Below are 24105 nucleotides of genomic sequence, written 5' to 3'. Positions count from 1 at the left end.
GAGACCCCCGTGGTGCTCAGCTCCACCCGCGCCACCGAGGGGCGCCACGTCTACCTGGTTCGGCTCCTCCGGGGCCCTCTTCTCTCTCTGGAGCTTGGCGATGGGGTCTTCCCGGAGGGAGAGGTCCGCTGTCAGGGCGCGGACCCTGCGATCCAGGGCCTGGAGACCGGGTGGGGGGGCAGGGTCCTTTACGGCCGGAAAGACCCCCCACGGGGAGGAGGAGAGGGGGCACTTGCCCTTTGACATGGCCGCACTGGGGACACCCCAATGCCCAGGCCGCGCCCCAGACCAGCTGAGTGGGCATCTTGGGGGCAGGGAGCAGCGAGAGCTCCCGCTCCAGGCTCTGCCCCTCGAAGCGGGGGCCCCCGGCTGGGAGCTTCCCAGAGGCTGCATCTTAGCAGGATCCCGGCCCAAGTCGGAGAAGCAGGCTCGACCTTGAGAAGCAGAGTCTACCTTACCCTGTGGGTGACTCCAGCCTCCGGGTGGGCAGGAAGGGGGCGGGGGCCCCGGGAGCCAGGGGCACCCCGGAAGCTGCTCCGAGGGGCAGCAACTTGCTGGGGCAGAACCCCACATCTAAGGAGCACCCACCATCTTGCTAGGGGGGCCTCTTGGGAGAAGGGGGAAGGGTGCCGAGGGCAGAACGTCCTGTGCGAGGCTGAGCGGGCAGCAGGGGCCCGCCAGCGGGAGGGTGCTGGCTGCCGGGAGTGGGCCTGAGCCCAGGGCTGGCATCACGGGTTTGTCCAGATGTCCCCAAGACGGGAAGAGCCCCCAGCTCCCCTTGACAGCTCTTTCTGCATTGACCACCAAGTCTCGGTCCGCGCTGGCCACTGTAGCTCCAGCCACGCGTGGCCCCTGGGTTCTTGGAACGTGGCTGGTGGGACGCCGGCGCTGCCCTTTCGATGGCGTTATCAGGGCCCCGGGGGGCCAGGGGCTGCCGTGCAGGCCAGGGCCGCGCTGGGGGGCTCTGGGGGCGGCGTGCGCGGGCAGAGCGGCCGGAGGGCGCCCCCCCACCTGCTTCCCCTTCTCCCTCTTGGCCTGCTGGTCTCCAGGCCCGCCAGGTCGCTCGGCGTCCCCTCCACCTTGCTCCGGGCAGCGCTGGGCGAGGCCGCGGGGCCCTCCTCCTCCAGCTGCTCCCGCAGGCGCGAGCTCGGGCTCTCCGGCTCCTCTTGGTCTCCATCATCCGGGCCAGGCGCTCCTCCGCGTCCAGCAGGTTCTCTTGCTCCTGTGGGAAGAAGGCGGCGGTTCATCAAGCCCCGACTCCAGGCCCCTGCAAGGAACCCGGTGACCGTCCCCGAGACGGTGGGCACGGCTTGGGCTCATACCCAAACAAGTGTGCCCTGGGGCTGGACGAGAGGTCCCTCTTTTTCCCTGAACTTCCTTTTTATTTTTTAAAGATGAATTTATTTCTCCCACTCCCTCGTTGTTTGCATTTGCAGTGCCTTGTTTACTGTGTGGTCGTCTCTTTTTTTAAAAGATTTCTTTTTCATTTGTTTTTCTCCCCTACCCACCACCCCCCTGTTGTCTGCTCTCTGTGTCCACTCGCTGTGTGTTCTTCTGCATCTGTTTGCATTATCCAGCAGCACTGGGAATCTGTGTCTCTTTGTTGTGTCATCTTGCTGTGTCAGGTCTCTGGGTATGCGGTGCCGCTCCTGGGTGGGCTGTGCTTTTTTCATGCTGGGTGGCTCAATGCGGGGTGCACTCCTTGCCTGTGGGGCTCCCCTACGTGGGGAACACCCCTGCGTGGCATAGCACTCCTTGTGCACATCAGCACTGCGCATGGGCCAGCTCATCACACAAGTCAGGGGGCCCTGGGTTTGAACCCTGAACCCTCCACATAATGGATGGGCACTCTATCCATTGAGCCATGTCCACTTCCCCTCGTCTTCTTTTTAGGAGGCGCCGGGAACCGAACCCAGGACCTCTGATGTGGGAGGGGGGCGCCTGATCGCTTAAGCCACCTCCGCTCCCTCCCGAGCCCCCTTAAGTCCTCCTCAGCCTATGCATTAGTAACAGAGGACCAGGGGCTGCGGGCGGGGCCAGTGGGCCACAGGCACGTCCCAGCCGCTTGGTCAGCTCCACGGGATACGCTGGGACGCCAAGTCCTGTAGCATCTGGGATGCGGGTGGCTCCGAGCCCATCCTCGCAGGCCTCCCTGTTCTGTTTGAGACTCGGCCGTCCTCCCCGAGCTCCTGCGGTGGCGAGTGCGACGCCGCGTGGCTCGCCACTCAGGCTGCCCTGGACCTGCAGCTGCAGCCTCCGGGGAGTCAGCCAGGACGTCAGCCCCCGCCCCGGACCTGCTGCACCCAAATGTGTGTTTGAGCCGGACCCCAGCCGCCATGGTCCAGAAACCAGGGCCCTCGGCCAGGACGCACTGTCAGTTTGGTCTCGGCCCTCTCGTGCGCCAGCCCGAGGTGTGCCTCGTGCCACCACCTGTCACCGCAGACCCACCTGGATGACACCCGGCCCTGTCCCAGCACTTTGGAGTTAACACATCATTTCAGCTCCACGGTGCCGCCTCCCAGCACCTCTGGGAAGCAAGCAAGGTGGGGGTTATTGTAAGTGACAGGTTAGGGACAGGGGAACCGAAACCCAGAGGGAGGTGGGGACCCGTCCAAGGTCATGGGCAGTAAGCAGTGGGAGGGACAATTTGGGTCTTGCAGCTATGAATCTGACCCTCTCTGCAGCGGGGTGTCCACTGGGGTCTCCCCAAGATGGGGGTCAGTGGTGTAAAAAAACACTGGCCCCTAAAAAAGCCCCAGACCAAAAAACACTGACCACAGAGTTAGGAGACAGACATGAAAATGGCATACCTTTACTGAAATTCAGTGGGTTTTTTTTTTAGATTTATTTTTTATTTCTCTCCCCTTCTCCACCTCCCCCCCCACCAGTTGTCTGCTCTCTGTGTCCATTCTCTGTGTGTTCTGTGTCCACTTGGATTCTTGTCAGTGGCATAGGGAATCTGTGTGTCTTTTTGTTGCGTCATCTTGCTGTGTCAGCTCTCCGTGTGTGTGGTGCCATTCCTGGGCAGGCTGCACTTTCTTTCGCGATGGGTGGCTCTCCTTACGGGGCGCACTCTTTTGCGCGTGGGGCTCCCTACGCGGGGGACACCCCTGCGTGGCAGGGTACTCCTTGCGCACATCAGCACTGCGCATGGGCCAGCTGCGCACGGGTCAAGGAGGCCAAATCTGCTTCCCTCAGTGTTTTTTTAAAAATAAGGGAAATAATGGCGAGGTGGGGGAGGGACGGGACACATGCAGGTGCTTCCGTGAAGGGAAGATGCTTTGATTACTGTTGTCTCGCTGGGCCTCAGTCTCCCCAAATAGAAAGTAGGGATATTAGCTCGAGCCACATTTCAGAAGTATCGAGAGGATACAGAGAACTAAGAGAGAGAACTGGGGAAAACGGAAGTGAGACGTGCTGGACGATGGCCACTGCTGAGTGGAAAGGACTGAAGGTGCATCGAAACCCCTGCCAGGGGCAGCGGATGTGGCTCAACAAATAAAGCATCCGCCTACCATATAGGAGGTCCAAGGGTTCATACCCGGGCCTCCTGGCTTGTGTGGGGAGCTGGCCCACGGGCAGTGTTGCAGCGCGCAAGGAGTGCTGGCCCACGCAGGGATGTCCTGCGGAAAGGTGTCCCCCGCACAAGAAGTAGCCCCTGAGCTGCCCCTGCATAAAACTGCAGCCCACCCAGGAATAGTGCCACACACACAGAGAGCTCACCCAGCAAGAAGACGCAACGAAAAGAGACTCAGATCCCTAGTGCCTAGTGAGAATACAAGTAAACAGAACACACAGCAAATGGACAGAGAGAGCAGACAATGGGGGCAGGGCGGGGCGGATAAATAAATAAAAATGAAAACAAAACCAAAAAAACCCTGCTAAGGAAGTGGATGTGGCTCAAGCAATTGAGCTCCTGCCTACCACATGGGAGGTCCTGGGTTCAACTTTCAGTACCTCCTGGAGAAGACGAGCAAGACAGCGGGCTGATGCAACAGGCTGGCACAGCAAGCTGATGCAACAAGAGACACAAGAAGTAAAACATAATGAGAGACACAAAAAGAGAGAATGGAGGTGGTACACGTGACTGGGTACCTCCCTCCCACGTGGGAGGTCCCGGGTTCAGTTCCCCGGTGCCTCCTAAAAGGAAGATGAGCAGACAACGAATGGACGCAGCAAATGCAAACAACGAGGGGGGTGGGGAGAATAAATAATCTTAGAAACAACAACAACAACAAACCTGCCAGTTTTGGGACCTCGATCAAGTCTCTAAATGCCTGTCAAACTGAGTTTTCTACTCTGCAAGGTTTAGTGACCATCAAGTGTCTTATGGGGGGGTGAAATCATAGAAAGTCCTTTATAACTAGAGCAATTCACCAGCTTGGAGCACGGGGGTGGGAACGGTTTCGTTTCTTCTCCCCCCTGTTTTTCCACCTGATGGGTGAGGAAAAGGGGTTCAGGGCAGTAAGTTGCTGAGGTCGCTGGCAGAGCGGGGCCCCGGCTCCAGGGGGCGCTCTTCCAGCTGCCATCCATGGACAATCCCCTGGCAGGTGCCCGGCCTGCTGCCGCGGGCAAATAAGAATTCGGGGGTAGGGGGGGTTGTTTTGGTGGGTGGGCCAAGGGTCACCCAGCAATGAAGTGGAAAGAGGAGGTTGGGGATTTCTCCCGGATCCGGAGGACGTGGCTTCTCAGCAGAGCCTGCCCCTCCCTTCCTCCCTCGGGCTGCCTGGAAGTGATCGTGGGGGTCTGGGCTGTTGCCAACACCCCTGGCCTGCGCCCGCCCGCCCCGGCGGACCCCGTTGTACCGCCTGCAGCTGGATGCTGAGGTCATGCCTCTCCTGGCTGAGCGTGGCCGTTTTCTCGTCCAGCCCATCAGCTCCTGCGTCTTGGACACGGCACTCCTCAGCTCCTCCTCCTTGCCCTTCGTCTCCTCCTCTCGCCGAGCCACATTCAGGTGCGGCTTGACCGGGGTGGCGAGGAACAGCGCGGAGGGGTCGGGCGGCTGGGCTCTCTGGGGAGCCGGGTGGTGGGGTGTGAGCCCCTGGGCTCCCCTGGGTCTCCACTTCAGGCCCCGCATGCCGTGCAGAGCAGCTCTTCCAGCCGCTGGGCAGGGGGCACCCCTTTCCTCAGATGCTCTCAGGCCGAGCTCCTTTCTGTAAACCCTCCCCAGCCTCGACAGAGAAGGCCCATCCTTAGGACCAGTTTTTAGGATGCCCTTGACCCCTAGATGGAGCTGAGCGTCTGCATGCACCCCGTGCTCCCCGCCCTTCCATAAGATGAGCACAGGCGAGGAGCCTGGCCCAGCTCCCGCCTTGCCTCCCCCTTCTCCCTGACCAGTTCCTTCTCCTCTTGCTGTCCCTTTTACTTCTTTCATCTTTTCGGCACCACCAAGTCCTCTCAGCCTGGCCTCCCATGGTGTGGCCCCTTCCCAAGCCCTGCCCTTGTCCTGAAGCTCCTTTCCATGAAATGGGCCCTTCTTGACCTTGGCCGGGAGCCGTCGCCTGGGCTGCACCCAGTGTCTACCTGGACCTCTCAATGCACCTGGCACTTCTCGCCCTGCTTGGAAGCACCTGGGCCCATCAGGGCCCATAGCCTGGACTCCTCTGCCTTGCTAGCCACAAGGCCCCGAAGCTCTGCCTCCTGCCCCCTGTGTCCCTCCAGCACCGAGCGAGCAGGTGGGACGGACTCTGGATATCTCCTGAGTCCATGGATGTGTTTTGCAGGAGGGCAGACGCCGTGGAAATGGATTGGGGAGGCAGGATCACCTCTCCTTGAAGATGACAGCCAAACCTCATTCACTGTCAGACTGGTCTTTGGGATCTGGGATAACTCAGTCGCAGAGCTGGCATGAAAATTTTATGAAAACACCCTGACTTACGATGAACACTTTTAGTGGGGGGAAGCCTACCGCAGGGTGCATTTTCTTTACATGGACTTCCCCATCTGGCTTAGTTAAATAAGATCAGAACTTAGTTATCACACCTACTAGTAAAATCCTTTTTTTAAAAAAACTAGTTGTAATAGGGCATTACTGTGGCATGTTTAATTAGTGACATTTTACTTTACAGTGAAGAGCAGGGAAGTTGTCATCTGTTTTTTTTAAGATTTATTTATTTATTTATCCCCCCACCACCACCGTTGTCTGTTCTCTGTGTCTATTTGCTGCACCTTGTTTCTTTTGCCCGCTTCTGTTGTCGTCAGCAGCACTGGAAGTGTGTGCGGTGCCATTCCTGGGCAGGCTGCACTTTCTTTCGCACTGGGCGGCTCTCCTTACGGGGGCGCACTCCTTGTGCGTGGGGTTCCCCTACGTGGGGACACCCCTGCGTGGCAGGGCACTCCTTGCGTGCATCAGCACTGCGCATGGGCCAGCTCCACATGGGTCAAGGAGGCCCGGGGTTTGAACCTGGACCTCCCTTTTGTCATCTGTTGTCACTCTCCTGGGCAAGTACCGCCCTCAATCAGCAGGAATTTAAAAAGCCTATTGTCTGGGGCTTCCCAGAAGGGAATGCGTACGCCAAGGGGGCAGGTGAGGTCCATTCATGGAAACCTTCTCACCAGAGTTGCTAGAGTTACTTTAATGGGCCATTGAAAAAGGGAAAAGGAACCCATCAAACTCAGAAATTTTGTGGATAGTGTTTGCTTAGAATGAGTTCAAAGTAGCTAAAGATACAAAGTTTCCCTTTAAAACAAGACTTTCAGAAGAATAAAGTAAAGCGTGCTCCAACCTGGATGACACTCGAGCACATCACGTTGATTGAAACAAGCCAGACACAAAAGGACAAATATTGTATGATCTCACTTGTATGAAATAACTAGAAGAGACAAACTGTAGAGCCAGAAGACTGCAGCTTACCAGGGGCATGTCTCAGGGTGGGGAGTGGGGAACTGGTGCTTAATGGGGACGGAGTTTCTGTTCGGGATGATGGAAACGTCTCGACAGGACGGTGGTGATGGCAGCGCGACATCGTGACTGTACTTAACACCGCTGAGAAGTGGTTGAAACAGGAGATGTTATGCTATCTGTATGTTAACCCAATGAAAGCTTTTAAAAAGTGAAAAAATTTTAAATTAAAAAAATCAAAACTGAGCTGATGGGAAGAAGAAAGGTTAGTACCGGAACAGGTGGTCAAAGGAGAGAAATTTGAGAAACGCTGACCCGGGTGGCGCTCAGTCTCGGGCCTGGGTTTCGACAGGGGAAGCGGAACTCACGGGCCCTCGCTTTGCGCTTCTGATCAGCTCCGATGGTTAGAAAGTTCTTTCCTGCAGGGAGTGGGAAGGAGCTGCCTCCGGAGCCGTGGGGGGCTCAGGGGCACTGGAGGGGTCTCCATGCCTGTCCCCACTTTCCCGTGGCTCTCCCAGACCACCGGCCCCTGGCCACAGCACTGCCCCCCGCCCCCCTCCTCTGCGTGCCCAGGGTGCACCCCCTCTTGATGGTGGCCCAGAGCCGGGTGCCGCTGCCCCCCCCCCCCCCCCGCCAGCCAGGTGCTCGGGGAGCCCGCGGCCCCGCCCGGGTGACTCACATCGACCTCACTCCTGGGTCTGGGGAGAACCCGGGCGATGAGAGGCCACGTCCCGTGATTCCTGGAGGCTGATGACTCACAGAAGGAGCTGAAAACCCTTCCACACGGCCAGGGCCAAGCCCTCTCTCGTCTACGTGAGTTCACTTGGTTTTATTGGGTTCACATATCTTACGTAAAATTTGCCATTTCAACCATCTTTAAGAGTACCATTCAGGGGAATTCATTCCATTCACAATATTGTGCAACCAGCACCACTATCTATTTCCAAGACTTTTTCATCAGAAACTCCATACCATCAATCAACAGCCCCCCTTCTCCCTGCCCTCCCCCCAGCCCCCCGTGACTTCTACTCTACTTTCCGTCTCTGTGGTTTTGTCTATTCCGGATGTTTTGTGTATATGCAATCGTACAGTATTTGTCCTTTGGTGTTTGGCTTCTTTCACCCAGTGTGTTTTCCAGGTTTGTCCATGTCATAGCTTACATCTGAATTCCATCCCTTTTCATGGCTGAATAATATTCCATTGTGTGGCTGGACCACATCTCAGTGGATTCCATTTGAGGATGAGATGGAAGGCCGGAAGATGCACCGTAACTTTTCTGAGGGAGGAATTAGCCCCGTCTGGGAGGTCATGCTCAAATTTCTCTGCGGCCTCCGGCACTTCCCAGCCCCCGTGCCCTGTCCCCTCTGCCCCTCACCCTACTGTAGCGCTTCCACCAGCCCCAGAAACGCAGCTGCAGGAACTTGCGCACGTGCCGCTGAATGACTTTCAGGCCAATTCTGCAGAAAGAACCCGGGGTGACATGGATTAGAAGGAGTTGAGCCCTGGCTCACCCAGGGAAGGGGGCCTGGTGGTGGGCCGCTGGCCGTGCATGGGAGCCAGCGGGTCCACTCTGTCCAGACACAAAGGTGCCTGCTTGAGACCCAGCGTGGCCACGTTGTCTGGGCAGAGACCAGCCTGGGGTTGGCGCCGAGCTGCTGGTGGCACGTTAAGGGCCCCTAGTGGAACCTGCCTTTCCCTCTTTGGGGATACTGACTTGTGCCTTCCTCCCTCCCCTTCAAAATAAAGAAGACGTGCTCAAGTCCTGACCACCAGTCCTGGGCATGGGCCCTACTTGGAAATAGGATCTTTGAAGACCGGGTTAGCAAAGATGAGGCCAAACTGGAGCAGGTGGACCTGATCCCCACACCCAGAGGGGAGGGGCCCGTGAGACCGCGGGGGTCCTGGGTGGGCGGCAAGCCCCCTCGACAGGCCAGGAGACAGGTCTGGGGCAGAAACCCCCGGCCGCAGAGGGGGCGCGGCCCTGCCCACACCTTGCGTCCAGCCTTCTGGCCCCCGGACCTGGGAGACAGTCCTTCTCTGTTGTTTTGAGTCACCCCGTTTGTGGGGCTTTGTCACAGGAACCCCAGGGAGCTAAGACCAATCTCTCCGGAATCCCCACCAGTCCCTAACTCTCTAATCCACGAGTCCCTGGAATCTGCGCCCCGACCCTGCGCTTCGTCGTCTCCCGGGGGCCTCCCATGTGCCGAGGCCCCGGGGAGTCCGGGCCACCAGCCCCTCCGCCCGGCCCCCAATGGCTGGCCCTCCCTTGCTGCTGGCAGGTGACAAGGACTTCGCTCCTCATGTGCCAACCACAGAGGGTCCTAGCCGGCCACACGTCAGCCCTGGGAAGGCTTAAAAACGGAGACAGGGGCCACCTGGCCCGATCCTGCTCAGCCCCCTGCTGCCTGCGGGAGCTCGGGGAGCTCCACAAAGCCCGTGCCTCAGTTTCCCCCCTGTACACGTTATAGCCCCATCTGTGAGCCTTGCTTTGCGGAACCAATGCCTTAGTGCCCTGTGCCCAGCACACAGGAAACTCCCTGCCGTCTCCTCAGTTCCCAGCTTGTGAGTGATTGGCCTTTTTATTATTTTTTATTTTTTAAAATATTTATTTATTTTTTCTCTCCCCTTCCCCCGCCCCCACCCCGGTTGTCTGTTCTCTGTGTCTATTTGCTGTGTCTTCTTTGTCCGCTTCTGTTGTTGTCAGCAGCACGGGAATCTATGTTTCTTTTTGTTGTGTCATCTTGTTGTGTCAGCTCTCCACGTGTGGGGCGCCATTCCTGGGCAGGCTGCACTTTCTTTCACCCTGGGCAGCTCTCCTTAAGGGGCACACTCCTTGCACGTGAGGCTCCCCCAGGCGGGGGGCACCCCTGCGTGGCAGGGCACTCCTTGTGCGCATCAGCACTGTGCATGGGCCAGCTCCACATGGGTCAGGGAGGCCCGGGGTTTGAACCGCAGACCTCCCATGTGGTAGACGGATGCCCTAACCACTGGGCCAAGTCCGCCGCCCCGATTGGCCTTTTTAACTTATAACTGGAAGTCAGGTCATGCTTAAGGCAATCCCTTCTGACACCAAGAACAAGGGGACAGGTCCGAGCTGGCCAGCAGGATGCAAGGCGCAGGAGCCTGTTGCCACCAAGGGTGTCCCCAGAGCAGGTCTCTCAGGGGTGGCACTGCCCGCTCCGGGCTGGCTCGTGCTTTGTGGTGGTGGGTGCTGTCCCGTGTGCTGTGGGAAGTTGAGCAGCAGCCCCGGCTCTAGCCACCAGATGCCGGTAGCACCCCTGCCTCGTGGAGACAGCCCAGGATGCCCCCAGACATTGTCAAGTGTCTCCTGGGTGGCACACTCGCCCCCACCGAGTACCCCTGCCCTGGAGGAAACCTGCATCCTGCTTGTCACGGCCTTCCCTGCCCGGCTCCAGAAGCTGCTTCCAGAGGCCCCCGCGGCTCGTAGGGTCATCGGTGTCCAAACTGGCCAGTCGAAGTGTCCATGGCGTGGCCCCTTCTGCCCTTTCCAGGGAACTGCCCTCTGAGCTATGAAGCGAAGCGTCCTCTCCCAGCATGGTCACAGCCTTGCCTTTTCCCACCTGCAGCCTTGGCTCAAGCTGCTTCCTCTGCCTGGAACGTCCCTCCCCGTGCCCCGCCTCTGCTGTCAACATCACGTCCCCAAGACTGTTCTCAGATGCTCTAAGAAGGAGTCTCTTGCCTTCCTCCCATTTTCCCAAGACCCCCTGTGCCCCTGTTGTAGCAGCTGCTACACACGGGCCAGAGCTGGTGGCCCTCCTGGGCTGAGAACTCCGTCCATGCCACATCCAGGGCCACTTCACAGCCACTCAGTGAAGGGAAGCTGAGTTGACTTGAGAGAGTTTTGAGCTAATGTTTTCTAAGTCTCCTTCTGGGGCCAACGTTCTAGAGCTGGGGCCAAGGCACCCGTGGCTGACCGCCACACCTAGCCTGCCCACGCCCGCAGGGGCGGACGAGGGCTCTTGGAGCGCCGTGTTAGGGAGATGGCTGAAAGGCGTGATTCCAAGGGGGGATTTGGAGTGCAGACTCTGGGCTCTAATCCTGACTCATGCTGCTGGAACCGGCACCCCTTCACCCCCCTGACCTCAGTTTCCCCATCTGTAAAATGGAAGTGCTGGCCCCACCATGATCCTCTCACGCCATCATCCTACAGCTCACGGCTCACGTAAGAGGAAGGCTGGAAATGTGGCTCGTAAGCAGTCAAGAGCAGGGGTCATTGTTGGTTCCCAAGCCGAGTCCCGTGGGCTACCAAAGACGCTGACGTCCAGCCCTCATCCTGTGGCCATCCTGCGCGAGGGGGAGGGGTGTCCCTGGTCACTGTGGGCCCAGGGGCTTCCCGGTCCGGTCCTGTTGGGGTCTGCGAGAGATACCTTCTTTCCAGCTTCTTCTTGAACTCAACTTTCGTGAGGAAACCTCAGAGCCCACACTGCAGCATCATCATGATCTTGGCCAGACGTTTGTCCTGCATGTCCTCCAGCTTGGGCAGGACGCCCTCTGGGAAGAACACCTGGGGAAAGAGACGCACGTTGAAGGAAGTTCAACCTTCACCCAGGGGTGACTGCCTGGCGGATTTTATTTATTTTATTTTATTTTTAAGATTTATTCATTTTATTTATTTCTCTCCCCTTCCCCCCTCACCCCGGTTGTCTGTTTTCTGTGTCTATTTGCTGTGTGTTCTTCTTTGTCCGCTTCTGTTGTTGTCAACGGCACGTGAATCTGTGTTTCTTTTTGTTGCGTCATCTTGTGTCAGCTCTCCGTGTGTGTGGCACCTCTCCTGGGCAGGCTGCACTTTCTTTCGCGCTGGGCGGCTCTCCTTACGGGGCGCACTCCTTGTGCGTGGGGCTCCCCTACGCGGGGACACCCCTGCGTGGCAGGGCACTCCTTGCGCGCATCAGCACTGCGCATGGGCCAGCTCCACACGGGTCAAGGAGGCCCGGGGTTTGAACCGCGGACCTCCCATGTGGTAGACGGACGCCCTAACTATTGGGCCAAGTCTGCTTCCCGGCCGGGCGGATTTTAAATAAAAGAAGCAGAGGGCCGGGGGGGCCTTGAAAGTCGGCTCCTCGGAAGCAGCCGGTCTCGGCCTGGACACCTACCACAGCGGCGCGTACGCTCGGCCACAGCGGCTACTTTTAAGTGGGTGCGTGAGCTCTAGTTTTGTCTTTCATAATGTAACATGCTTTTGTATGTTTCAGTAATACATGGTAGACGCTTATAGATGATTGGAAGGAGCTGGGAGGCCTCAGCCTGCCTCCCACAAGCTGTGTGATCTTGAGCAAGTCTCTCTTCTTTGTGGGGGGCCTCAGTTTCCCCTTGTGTCCAGCTGCAGACTGGAGGACACCTGCATCCTCCTGCTCTGAGTCTGTGTCCACCTGTGGGGCTGGGAGAAGAACCCCCCACTGTGTCCCTCAGTGGGGCGGGCATGCTACAGATACCGATGGGCAGAGGCTGGAAAAGAACGTGCCTTCCAGAAAACATAACAGCAAGGAGCTAGCCGCCCCAGGAGTCAGCGATTGGGCTCGATCTCATTAAATGTTTCTTGATGTTTCAAAATTAATCAGGGTCTAGGTTTGGCCGGGAAAGAGCAGGGAGGTGGGCTCATGGGTGGGGGGCACATGTGCCTGCCCTGGGGATAGGGGTTTGCAGGTAGAACCGTCCAGTTGTCTGTTCTGCCCCTGTAGCCAGAGCCCGCCTGGTCCTCGGTGGGCAAAGCTGTCCCCGGCAGCCCTAGACCTTGCCTTGGACCCGCAGTGCCCAAACTTGGACAATAGCAGGGCGCAGCTCGTCTGCCCCAGGCAGTAGCTGTGACAGATTCAGGTGACATGAGCCCCATCGGCCCAGGCCACGTGGCCAGCGGGCAGTGGGGCCTCACACCCACTCTGTCCTGCCTCATTCTGAGAAACTGGCCATGTCACCACCGCTGCCTCTCCGGGGGGGGGCAAAAGGAGGGGTTGGCTGGTCTCCAGGCCTCTTCCCGGCTCCGCTATTCAGTGATTCTGGGACAGGCCCCGAGGTGGTCCCCAAAGGCAATCCAGCCACGCACAGCGCGTCTCAGTCGCATAGGAGACCACAGCGCACAGTTCCAGCAGGTTCCATTCCTGCTCACACAAAGCAAGCTCCGGGGAACTGGGGGCTCATTCTGTCCCCTGCGGTGCCCCCAGAGCCCAGGGCCCTGCCTGGCCCCCAGTGGGCGCCCACGAAGCGTTTGCTGAGTGATGAGCTACGACGCGGAGCGTGCGAGGAAGCTTCCGGCAGGCTTGGGCAGGAGGTGCGGCTGCCTGGTCACACCCGAGCCTGGGAGAGGGCAGCGACCGTCTGGGGCCCCCCACCCCGAGGCAGGTTTGGAGCCCACGCTCCCCCTGCGAGGCCAGAACCCCTCCCACGCTCTGGGCATGTTGGGGTGCAGGCTGCTCGGGGGGCGGCTGGACACGTGCACCCTCCACCTGACCGGCCCTGACACCCCAGCAGGGCTGGGTCTGTCAGGAAATGGGCCAGACACAGAGTGGCCCCGGCATGGTGAATCAGCCCGGCCGTCCTGAGCCTGAGTCAGCGCCGCCGCACCTGCAGCTCAGGCTTGGGGCTCACTGCCCGGGAGCCGGGGTCCCGGAGGCTTGACCCCGCGGGCCCTTCCCCCACCAGCCCGCCGTGCCGGGGCCAGATCAGGGACCCTCACTCCCATCTGGTCTCTTTGTTCTTAGAAACCTGGGGCTCCCCTGCCGCCCTGGGAGCTGTTCTACCTCCTCTCGTCCCCCCGCTCTGTCCTGAGCGGGGTCCTCGCGCGCGCTGCTGCGCATCACCCCCAAGTCCCATCGGATGAGCTGTCTCACTCCCAGTTTTTCAGAGGTGGAAACCGAGGCACTCAGCAGCTGAGCGACCCACCCAAGGCAGGCCCCCGCTCAGGGACCAAGTTGGAACACCCCCCTCGGGGAGCCTGCCTGCCTGGGTGCAGAGAGGGAGCACCCACCAAAAGACCCTGCCTTGGTGTGTCCGATTTTTTTTTTTAAGATTTATTTTATTCCTCCTTTCCCCCTCCCCCCGTTGTCTGCTCTCTGTGTCCATTTGAGGTGTTCTTGTGTCCCCTTGCATTCTAATCAGGCAGCACTGGGGATCTCTGTCTTTTTTGTTGTGTCGTCTTGCTGTGTCAGCTCTCATGTGTTTAGCACTGCTCCTGGGTGGGCTGCAGTTTCACACTGGGCGGCTCTCCTTGTGCAGGGGTCTCTCCTTGTGCGGGAGGCACCCTTATGTGGGGACACCCCTGCGTGGCAGGGCACTCCTGGCGCGCATCAGCACTGCGCATGGGCCAGCTCACCACATGGGTCAGGAGGCCCTGGGTTTGAACCTGGACCTTCGATATGGTAGGCAGACGCTCTGTTGAGCCACATCCGCTTCCCAATGTGTCTGATTTTGTATCTGTTCACGTCAAGGTTGATTGCCCTGCGTTGCAACTCCGAGGCCTCCTTGTTGCCCACGAGTCCCTGGGGAATGATGGTGGGGAGCAGCACCCGGTACCTGACTGGGGAGACCTCGGGTGGAGCCCATTGGTACAGCTGCCTGTCGGCCTTCACGACCTTCAGGCAGGAATTAACTTACCTCCCAGAGGCTGGAGGCAGGCAGAGGGAGGGGCCGGCAGGCGGCTCTGGGGCAGGGGCTGCAGCTGGGAGAGGAGGTTGGTGGGGTTGGGGGCTTCGAGGTGGGGGTGTTCCTCGAAAGGAAGAAACCAGCTCCTTTCCTTCCCAGTGGGGTGGGGGTGGAGGAAAGGGCACTGGCCAGGCAGGAGAATTGCTTCTATTTTTATCTTTGGTGTTTGAAAACATTTTATTTAGAAGTAATTTAAAACTTACAGGAAAAAAATGCAACCTAATACAAAAATAATACAGAGAACTCCAATATCCCCCACCCAGATACCCAGATTTACCAACTTTTAACGCTTTGCCCCATTTGTTGTATCATCCTGTTTATGTCTATCACAACTACCTACCTACCTATCTAATCTAGTCATCTCATCTATCTATATCCATCATCTACAGCTAGATCGTCTAAATTTATCACCCATCCATCTGTCCGTCCATCCATCCATTCGTCCATCCATCCATCTACCTATCTTTTATCTACCTACTTATCTATCATTCTATCTTTCTATCTTTCTATCATTCTATCTAATCTATTCATCTCATCTCTCTATATCCATCATCTATAGCTATATCTTCTAAATCTATCATCTGTCCATCCATCCATCCATCCATCCATCTACCTGTCTTTTATCTACCTATCTATCGTTCTATCGTTCTATCTAATCTATTCATCGCATCTCTCTATATCCATCATCTATAGCTATATCTTCTAAATCTATCATCCATCCATCCACCTACCTATCTTTATCTACCTACCTACCTGCCTTCTATCTACCTATCTACCTATGCATCTTCCTATCATCATCATCGTCATCATCATCTTTCTCTTCCAAACCTTTGAGAGTAGGTTGCTTAATCACGCTCCTTTACCCTTGAACAGTTCTACGTGCATTTCCTAAACACAAGGATATTCACTCTGGTACCCACGTTAGGTACGACGATCAGGAGAACCTGCTGGCAGCGCCCTTGGACCGCCCCCTTGAGCTCCCTGATGCACAGTCTCTGCTCGTCAGTCCCAGGCAGGAGCCAGGGGCAGAAGCAAGGCAGTCCCCGTGTGGGGGTCTTGTTTGGGTCCCTGCAGAAGTGGACCCTGAGACAAGGGTTCAAGTGCAAGCAGTTTGTTTGGTCGGTGGCCGAGTGGGACAGTGGGGCAGGGAAGCCTGCCAGGTGTGCTGTCAACCGGTTGTCACGAAGGGCAGTGGGAGCGTCACCTGCCGGGGGCACGGGGAGCAGCGGTGTGCCGGAGCTCCCTGTTGACATCACCTTGGTGGCTTGAAGTCAGCCAAGGGAGGGTGGCAGATGCTACAAATGCAGGCCTTTTCTCCTTTTTGACTGGAGTTGCCTCTTGTTCAACGTTGACCTGCGCGCGGCTACCTGAGAGCCGGGATGGAACGTGCTGAGTCAGCAGGCGAGGAGGCGAGCGAGTGAAGGATTTCCACGTCGCTCTCCTGTTCTGGGGACACACTCACTCCTGGCGCTTTCGGCCTGCCAGGTGGGGGCAAAGCAGGCTCCAGGGCTGGAGAAAGCCCTCCAGCAAAGGCACGCCGGGGCTGACGTGTGCTAAACAAGCACGGGCGAGGCAGTACCGAGAGGGTGCCACGGTGCCCAGAAGCGTCTGTTTATCAACGAGTCGATCCCAGGCACTCGGGGCGCCAGGAAGACGGGGCTCGCCTCTGTTTGAACTTCGGGTACTGCAGCCTTTCCGGGAAGCCCTGCCTACAGATCCGGATGCCTTCGAGGGCGCCGTTGCGAGCCAGCCGTCACGTGATCAGGCGGGCGTCCCCAGCGCCTGCCAAGGATGAGGGCCCAGGTCCCCACCACGTCCACCTCGTCGACCCCAGGCTCCCCCCATCACTGCCCAGTGGGGTCCCGGGGCGCCCACCCAAAGGCTCTGTGGAACGTGACTTCTGGCTGGGCGGGCGCCACTGTGCTTTACACACGGGGGACATGCCACGGCTGGGGACTCTCATGGTGTCCTCTTTTGCCCCCGTCAGCCCTGGCAATTAAAGGCAGACTTCACCTGGGGCAAACACGAACTCCACAGGCCCCCAGGGACTTCCGGCAGGGGCTCCTGTCCCCACGCTGGCCTGACTGCTTGATCTCGTTGGGGACGATACAGCGGACAAAACGGGGGGCGGTGCTGTGGAGAGAGGTCACCAGCTTGTTCAGCTGCTCCTGGGCGTGGAGGAAAAAGAAAGAGGGCGTAAAGCTCGGCCTCGGCCCTTCAGGACCCCCACACTCAGGGGAGACTTATTTCAAGTTTACCTCATTAAGTACAATGAAAAACTCAGTTCTTCAGTTATACCGGCCACTTTTCTGCTGCCCAGTTGCCGCACGTGGCTGGTGGTGCCATATTGGACAGTGCAGAACAGAGCAATTCCATCCTAGTGGAAAGTTCTATTGGCCAGCGCCGCTCCCACGGTCCAGTGACTTGCCCGTGGTGGAAGTGGGGCCCCTTCAGACTTAGGGCTGCTCGTGGACTCTCAGTCCTGGAAGGAATTTCTGAGTGGACCATCCCACCTATTGTTTGTTTTTGTTTTTTTAAAGATTTATTTTATTTATTTCTCTCCCCTTCCTTCCCCCTTCCCCCCCCCCCCCCCCGGTTGTCTGCTCTCTGTGTCTCTGGGTCCAGTCGCTGTGTGTTCTTCTGTGTCCGCTTCTATTCTTGTCAGCGGCACCAAGAATCTGTGTTTCTTTTTGTTGCATCATCTTGCTGTGTCAGCTCTCCATGTGTGCGGCGCCACTCCTGGGCAGGCTGCACTTTCTTTCACACTGGGCGGCTCTCCTTAAGGAAGGCCCTCCTTGTATGTGGGGCTCCCCTATGCGGGGGACACCCCTGCATGGCACGGCACTCCTTGAGCGCATCAGCACTGCGCATGGGCCAGCTCCACACGGGTCAAGGAGGCCCGGGGTTTGAACCGCGGACCTCCCATGTGGTAGACGGACGCCCTAACCACTGGGCCAAGTCTGCATCCCCCACCTATTGTTAACCTCCCTAAGAGACGGGTCCTGCTCAGCTTGGAAACCTCCAGCGAGGGGGCTTTGCTCTGCCTTGGGACAGCCTGACCCTTGGGATGCTTTGGAGTCTTTCTTCTTGCAACGCCTTCCCGCTGGCTGCACGTCTGCACTTCGGAATGCATTCCCAGTAGTGACCAAACTTTGGGGACGTTTCGACAAGCCCAGAAGACCTGCCAGGCAGCCCTGGGGCACAGGACCTTCTGCGTCAGTCATTCGTCACGTTGGCCAAGTTCCTCCGCTCCCTGGGTTTTGGTCTGAGGAACCACGGGGTGGGTTGAAGGTCCTCTCCTGCCCCAGAGGCCTGTTCTTCTGCAGCCCCTTCAGAGGGAAGCAGCCTCCTCGGACTGAAGAGGCGGTCAAGCAAGGGAGGAGAGAGGGAACCATCCTGCCCCGGCCAGCCCAGCAGCCAGACCCCACGCACGCCGCTGGCCCCGAGGTGGCCTCCGGGACAGCCAGGTTCACCCTGTAGAAGTTGGGGACCGTCGTGAAGGAGGACCCTCTCTTCTGCTTCTTACTTCCAGCTGAGGGAGAGAGCCAAGCAGGGCTCAGGCAGCCCCAGTGAGTGCGCCCCGCCAAGGGACAGGGTTCCCCGGTTTAAGAGGCTTTCTTGGGATGAGATGAGGCAGGACCCTCACCCAGGAAAATGAGACCTGGCCACGGAGGGGGCAGATGGGTCGACTGGGACATGGTGGTCAAGGGGGTGCCGTGCTCCCTAGAGAGCGTGGAGCCTTTTGGGACTTAGAGCTGGCGCAAGGCTCTCCCTTGGTGATAAGCTGCTCCATTGCCTGGGCTGGGGGAGAGCCACAGAGCAGCTGTAGGAAGTGCATGTCAGTGGGGGGAAAGGCCCTAAGCCCGGGGAGCCTGGCCGTTCCTGCCCTGCCGAGCCGCTCCCCCTGGGCAGCTCCCACCCTGGGCATTCCCCTGTGGGCCCCCACGGGGCAGCGGGCAGGGCTGGCCTTAGCGTTTGCCTCAGAGGAGAGCGGGGGCCAGAAAATAAGCACAGGGCACGTTGGCGTCAACTTTTCCAAAGCAGAATCCTCCACTCGGCGGTGACGTGGGCCAGAGATCCATGCAGAGGGTGGCGCTCCCAGGGTGCCCTGACTCCCCTCTAGCTCAAATCCTCCATGGCCCACTGGCCGTCCATTCATTCCTTCACTCATCCATTCATTCCTCTGTTAGGCAAGACTTTGTTCAGTTCACTGAGGGCCAGCCATCCAGCTACTCCAACAGCCAGAAATTGATTTCTTCTTCAACTCTTAGGGGTCTCATTGGGGGTGACTTAATCGGTGTCATCTCAAGTTATCTTACTTATTTTTGGAACCAGGTTCGGTATATGTATCGATTTATTCATCAAATACTCTACGTTTCTCCAGCCAAACTGGAAACTTCTTGCTTTCCCCCAACATTTTTCTTGGACACTCAAGTCATAGACGTTTGTTGAATTGAGGTGGAAGGGAAGTGAGTTCAGTTTTAGACATAAACTTTGGGCAGCATCTGCAGAGAGCAAGGCACAAGGAATGCCCTCTCTCAAGGCTGAGAGAGTTTCGTTTCCTTCTTTCCATCTTGGCCCTAAAGGGCCATCAGCAGAAGGCGAATGGATGCAACAAGGCGTCCGCTATGCCTGGAGCCTCCTCTTCTTTGAAGAGAAGGGCCAGGAGCCCCACGGTGGATGCTGGAACAAGCCCACTACTGTTTCATTCCAGGGGTCTTCGCTCTTCTCCAGGCAGCCCGTGATGTCACCCACCTGCAGGGGGGCAAACGACGGTGGTGAGCTTCAGGCCCAGCCTCCCCCTTTCTGGTCCCGTAGCTCAAACCTCCACCGACAGCTGTCCCCTGCTCTGCGCTGCCAGGACCAACCCCCAGCTCCATCCCTTGAGGCTTCAGTTCTTGTCCTGATGATGACCTGCCTGGTGCCCTGGAGGTCCTTGAACCCCAGCTTGGGACTGAGCTCTGAGACTCTTCCTGCAGGTTGCCTGTCTAGGACCCCCGTCTCTGAGCTTTGCTCATAACCAGGACTCCCTGGCGACTCTCTCCCGAGCTGTGACCTTCTCTTTGTTACCTCTTAGATACCTTTCTTTATGGGCCACACGGAGCCTCCCTGACCCCTGGATCTTCTTCTACCCTGCTGGGCCAATCTTATTCCAGGCCCAGCCCTTGTTGTCTGTGAAATCCTGAGCTGTAAAAAGAACTCCCTAAAGGGGTGCCTTGTGCCTCTTTGGGGAGGAGCATGCAGCCTCTCTTACACACCATAGGACCATTGCCTGGTAGAAGGGGGGGCTCCATCCACGCAGAACCGGGGTCTACAGGGGCCCAGGTAATTGGACATCCACTGATGCCTGTTTCATTTTGCCACATGGCCCCAGCTGGAGGGGCGAGAGGAAGGAGCCTTTCGGATCCTTCTAACCGAGCACAGAGCGCCGTGGGGCTTTCCATCTCCTCTGCAGCATAGCGACAATTGTCATCTCTGTGCCTCATTTCAGAACCTTTTTGGAAGCGCAGGTCCCATTCGATGTTGAGTATCCCGTTGCTATCAATACAGGGCTCTTCTCGTTCCAGGGTGGGGCGGGGGTGGGGGTGGAGCACTGCATTTGGCCTTGGCCTGCGAGCTTGTTGTTGGCCCAGGAGGCAGCACAGTCCCTGCGGTGAGTGATTGGTATTGTTTCGGTTGATAATGTCCTAGAATCTTGGCGCCGACGCCCGGTGCATGGGCAGCGCCCTGAGTGCCCTGTCCTCAGGCTGCTTTCTCCCTGCAGCACCGCCCCCCCCCCCAGCAGAAGCGGCCGGGGGCCCACAGGTGCCCGAGGAGGGCCCGTCGCCGGTGCTCACCGCGCCTGCGCAGTGGACGCGCTCGAAGCGGGCGTCGGGCCCCCGCCTCCCTTGGGCTCGAGGAGGTGGCTGGACTTGCCCAGGGGGTGGTCGTGCAGGGCGGCCCGTGGCGGCCGTGGCCTTGGGGAAGACGCACTGTTCCTCCAGGCTGAAGCTGCCCGTGGGCTGGCGTGGGGGAAAGAGGAGGAGGAGGCGCTGGCGGCGGGGGGGGGGGGGGGGGGGCCCGAGGCCACGGACACGGGAAGGAGGGGCAGGCCCAGGGGGTCCAGCAGGCCCCGCCGATTCTCAGCAGGGAAGACTGAGGCTGAGGGGCCAAGAAGCCGGCCCCCCCGCCAATCCCACCCACAGGGGCCCCGGCCGGCCCAAGACCTCTGTCCTTCCGCCCTTGATTCTCTGGTTTTCTGCTCCTTCTCCCCACCCGCACCCCTCGCCCGGGGCCCTGGCGCTGTTCTAGGTCTCTTCTCGCACGCAAAGGGGGGTGGGTGCTCATAAACGACGCCAGGGACTTAACAGACCCGTGAGGGGTCTGGGGTTTAAAAGAAAACCTCTGGCAGAGGCAGTGCCGAACGGGCAGCTCAGGCGAGAGGAGGCTCCCGGCGGTGGGACGGGCGCGGAGGGCGGAGGGGGCGCTGCTTTCCTGGGGGTCCTCGGTGGCCGGCCCGAGGGTGGGCTTCAGGCACAACAGAGCCGCTTTCTTTCTTCGATGTTTTTAACTTTCCATTTTGAAAATGTTTCAGGTTTGCAAAAACGTTACAAAAACAGTACAAAAAATTTTCCTTATACCGGGGGTTCTTAACAAGAGGGCAATGAGCTTGAATTTAAGTTAAAAAAAACAACAGTATTCTTGTGGGGACGTGTGGGTGTGGGTGTGATGTATTTATTAAATAAGACACAGGACAGTGTGGACTTAAGAAGGGGTCCGTGGAACAAAAAAAGTAAAGGCCCCTGCTTTATACGCTCTACCCAGCTTCTCCCACGTTAACGTCTGGCAGAGCCACTGCACAATTGTGAAAGCCAGGGAAATAACCTTGATACTATATTGTGAACAGACTTTGTTCAAACTGTGTCCATTGCCCCGTTAAAGTTCTTTTTATGCAGTTATTGGACAATGTATATTCTCGAACAGAGCCATGTGCCAGGACAATCTCCATGGGGTGATTACAGGTGAGACCAGCGGACTGCCCGGCCCACACCCTGGCTCTGCCCCCGCCTGGCTGTGTGACCTCGGCCATGCGGCTTTCCTTCTCTGTGCCTCTGTGCGCACATCTGCAAAATGAGTGTAATGAAAGCATCGCGTCCCCCAGAAGGTCGGCTGTGATGGTCTAACAAGCTAAGACAGTCGCCTGACAAACAGTGGGCCCTGCAGTTGCACCCATTTTGCAGAAAGTGAGTTAGAGGTCAGCTCAGTGAAGGTCACCCACTGAGCCGCCCGCTGCCGTGGAAGCCAGGTGCTGCCTCCCCACAGGCCTCAGTGAAATCCCTGCCTGTCAGGGCCCCGGCTTCTCTCCATGTCCCTTTTTGGAGAATCAGGTTACTTTTCTTTCTTTTTTTCTTTATTGCAACAGCAGAAAATTTCCCGTTTGAACCCCTTCCGTGTGTCCCATTCGGTGACATTAATTACACGCAGGGCTGTGCTACCCTCACCCCTGTCCACGGCCGACACTTAGCCACGACCCACAGAAGCTCTGTCCCCATGAAGCCCTGGCTCCCCGCGTCCCCTCCCCGCCGGCCCCCGACCCTGGGGACCTCAGGCCCAGTCGCTGTTCCTGGGGATTTGCCCGAGCGGCTCCCCTCCTCCAGGAGGTCGATGCAGGCCTGAAGGTCAAGGCCAAAGTCGAGGAAGACCCCCTCGGTGCCCTCCCTCTTGCACCCCTCCTGCTCCAGTGCCAGCCTGCGGTGGTGGACTAACTGCCGCGGCTTCTCCTCGGTGACGTTGAGGCACAGCTGCTCCAAGCTGTGGAACTGCGGCCGGGGGGGAGAAAAAGGGGTGTGTGCAGGCAAGGCTCAACCCAGACCCCCACCCAGGAGCTCCCGGGATGGGGGGAGTGGGCCGTGGGCCTCGCTGAGACCAGCCGAGGGCCAAGCGGGGCCAGACGCTGCCCCGAGTGCCCGCGCGGGGACCGCTTCACCAGCGCCCGCCCCGTCGGTCCTAGAAGAGGTGGCGCCGGCCCCTTCGGCCACCCCATGCCTCTGGCAACACCGTGCCGCGCTGGGCCCCCCACCCAGGCAGCCGGACTCCAGCCCTGCCGGGTGAGCCAACCAAATTCCTTGCGCAAAGAACCGTTTTCTCTCCCGGGAGGTAAGTCACTTGAGGTTGGGTAAGTATTTTCTCTCTCTGCCTGCAGTTCTTCCCCTGGGGATGGGATCATGCCCCGCTCCCCCAGAACACGTGTTTCCCGGTCCGGTGGGTGGGAGTCTGTTTGTAAACAGGATCTACAAAGATCCTGCCTGGGTGAGGCCAAGTTGAATGCGGGTGGGCCTTCATCCACCTACGGAGAGGAGACGGAGGCAGGGGCACAGACGGCTGAGCAGGAGACGGAGAAGCTGGCGGGGAGACGCATTCACAGGCCAGGGAGCGCTGAGCCGCTGGCAAGCTGCCGCTGGATCGCTGCAGGCTCCGGGAGAAGGCACGTCCTGTCGAGACCCCGATGCTGGACCTCGAGCCTCCACAACCGTGAGAATCCACGTTCCTGTTGTTGCAGCCAGTCCCTTGTGGGGTGTTTGTCATAGCAGCCCTGGCAGACTAAGACACCCTCTAGTAGGACGAAGGTGTCTGAAGGACATACAAGCGTTTTTCTTTTTAAGTCAGAGAATGCTTTCCCCGAGTGAAATCCCAGGCTGGAGCCTCCTATGAAAAACAGGTCAAGGTGGAGCTGTCCCTGTCATCACAGCAGCAACGTTCGCTGAGCACCCACTGTGGGTTAGGCCAAGCATGGACCTGAATCGACTCAAAACCCTAAAGGCAGGAATGACAGGGAAATGGAGCCATGTGGCTTGGAAGTGGCTGAGCTGGGATTCGAACCCTGGTATTCTATTCTACTTCGCTCTGCTGATGGCTCAAAGCATCACTCCTTCCCTATCCCCCTTCTTGCTAGCTCTCAATGACCAAGGCCATGGGCTCCGGGGAATACATTTTGGAAATGCTCCCTAAGGCTTCTCCCACCTATGAAATTTAAAGATTCTGTTGTGTGCAGCACAGCATCCAAATTAGCCTTTTAGAGCCTGAAAGAAATTAGGCTAGGCTGTCTTTTAAGAAACTGTTGATCAGAGCTAGTAGAAATCTTAGAAGAATAAGACAGCAGAGCTGCAATGGGGCTTGGAGATCTTCTCTTATAACCTGCTCATTTTACACTGGAGAAAAATGAGGCTCAGAAAGGGGCAGCCACTTTCCCAAGGTCACACAGCTTGTTGGCAGCCAATCTGAGTTCAGAACCAGGTCTACTGACTCCTCATCATTGCTGCCTCCAATTACAAAGGTAAAATCCTCATGACCCACATTGCTAGTCTTGTGATGAGACCTGAGTCTCATTTTTTTTCTTAAAAGGAGGTACTAGGGATTGAACCCAGGACCTTGTACATGCAAAGCAGATGCTCAACCACTGAGCTACACCTTCTCCCCGAGTCTCATTTTTGTGGGCAAGAAGTGAGAGGCCAATCAGCTCTCTCTCTCTTGAAAAGAAAACCAAGCAGGGAAGCAGCTGTGGCTCAATCCGTTGGGCTCCTGCCTACCATAGGGGAGGCCCTGGGTTCGCGTCCCAGGTCTCCTGGTGG

At 58.0% G+C, this 24105-nt stretch overlaps 1 protein-coding gene across 1 annotated transcript in view; it reads right to left on the bottom strand.

The window, feature by feature from the left end:
- The window catches only part of MYH16 (myosin heavy chain 16), a 65838-nt gene that overhangs the window by 27319 nt on the left and 14414 nt on the right, over window positions 1-24105 (bottom strand). The window contains 18 exon segments of the mRNA XM_071211459.1: window positions 55-159; window positions 1012-1037; window positions 1040-1165; window positions 1168-1222; window positions 4806-4870; window positions 4873-4967; window positions 8218-8298; window positions 11230-11371; window positions 14253-14368; window positions 16162-16279; window positions 16578-16665; window positions 17971-18029; window positions 19130-19180; window positions 19183-19252; window positions 20335-20378; window positions 20381-20439; window positions 20441-20502; window positions 22129-22296. Of these exon segments, the coding sequence (XP_071067560.1) occupies window positions 55-159; window positions 1012-1037; window positions 1040-1165; window positions 1168-1222; window positions 4806-4870; window positions 4873-4967; window positions 8218-8298; window positions 11230-11371; window positions 14253-14368; window positions 16162-16279; window positions 16578-16665; window positions 17971-18029; window positions 19130-19180; window positions 19183-19252; window positions 20335-20378; window positions 20381-20439; window positions 20441-20502; window positions 22129-22296 (1530 nt within the window).

This window comes from Dasypus novemcinctus, chromosome 23, assembly GCF_030445035.2.
Source record: "Dasypus novemcinctus isolate mDasNov1 chromosome 23, mDasNov1.1.hap2, whole genome shotgun sequence".
NCBI lineage: Eukaryota > Metazoa > Chordata > Mammalia > Cingulata > Dasypodidae > Dasypus > Dasypus novemcinctus.
The sequence above is the reverse complement of the archived record's forward strand: the minus strand, read 5'-3'. Positions and strand labels throughout refer to the sequence as shown.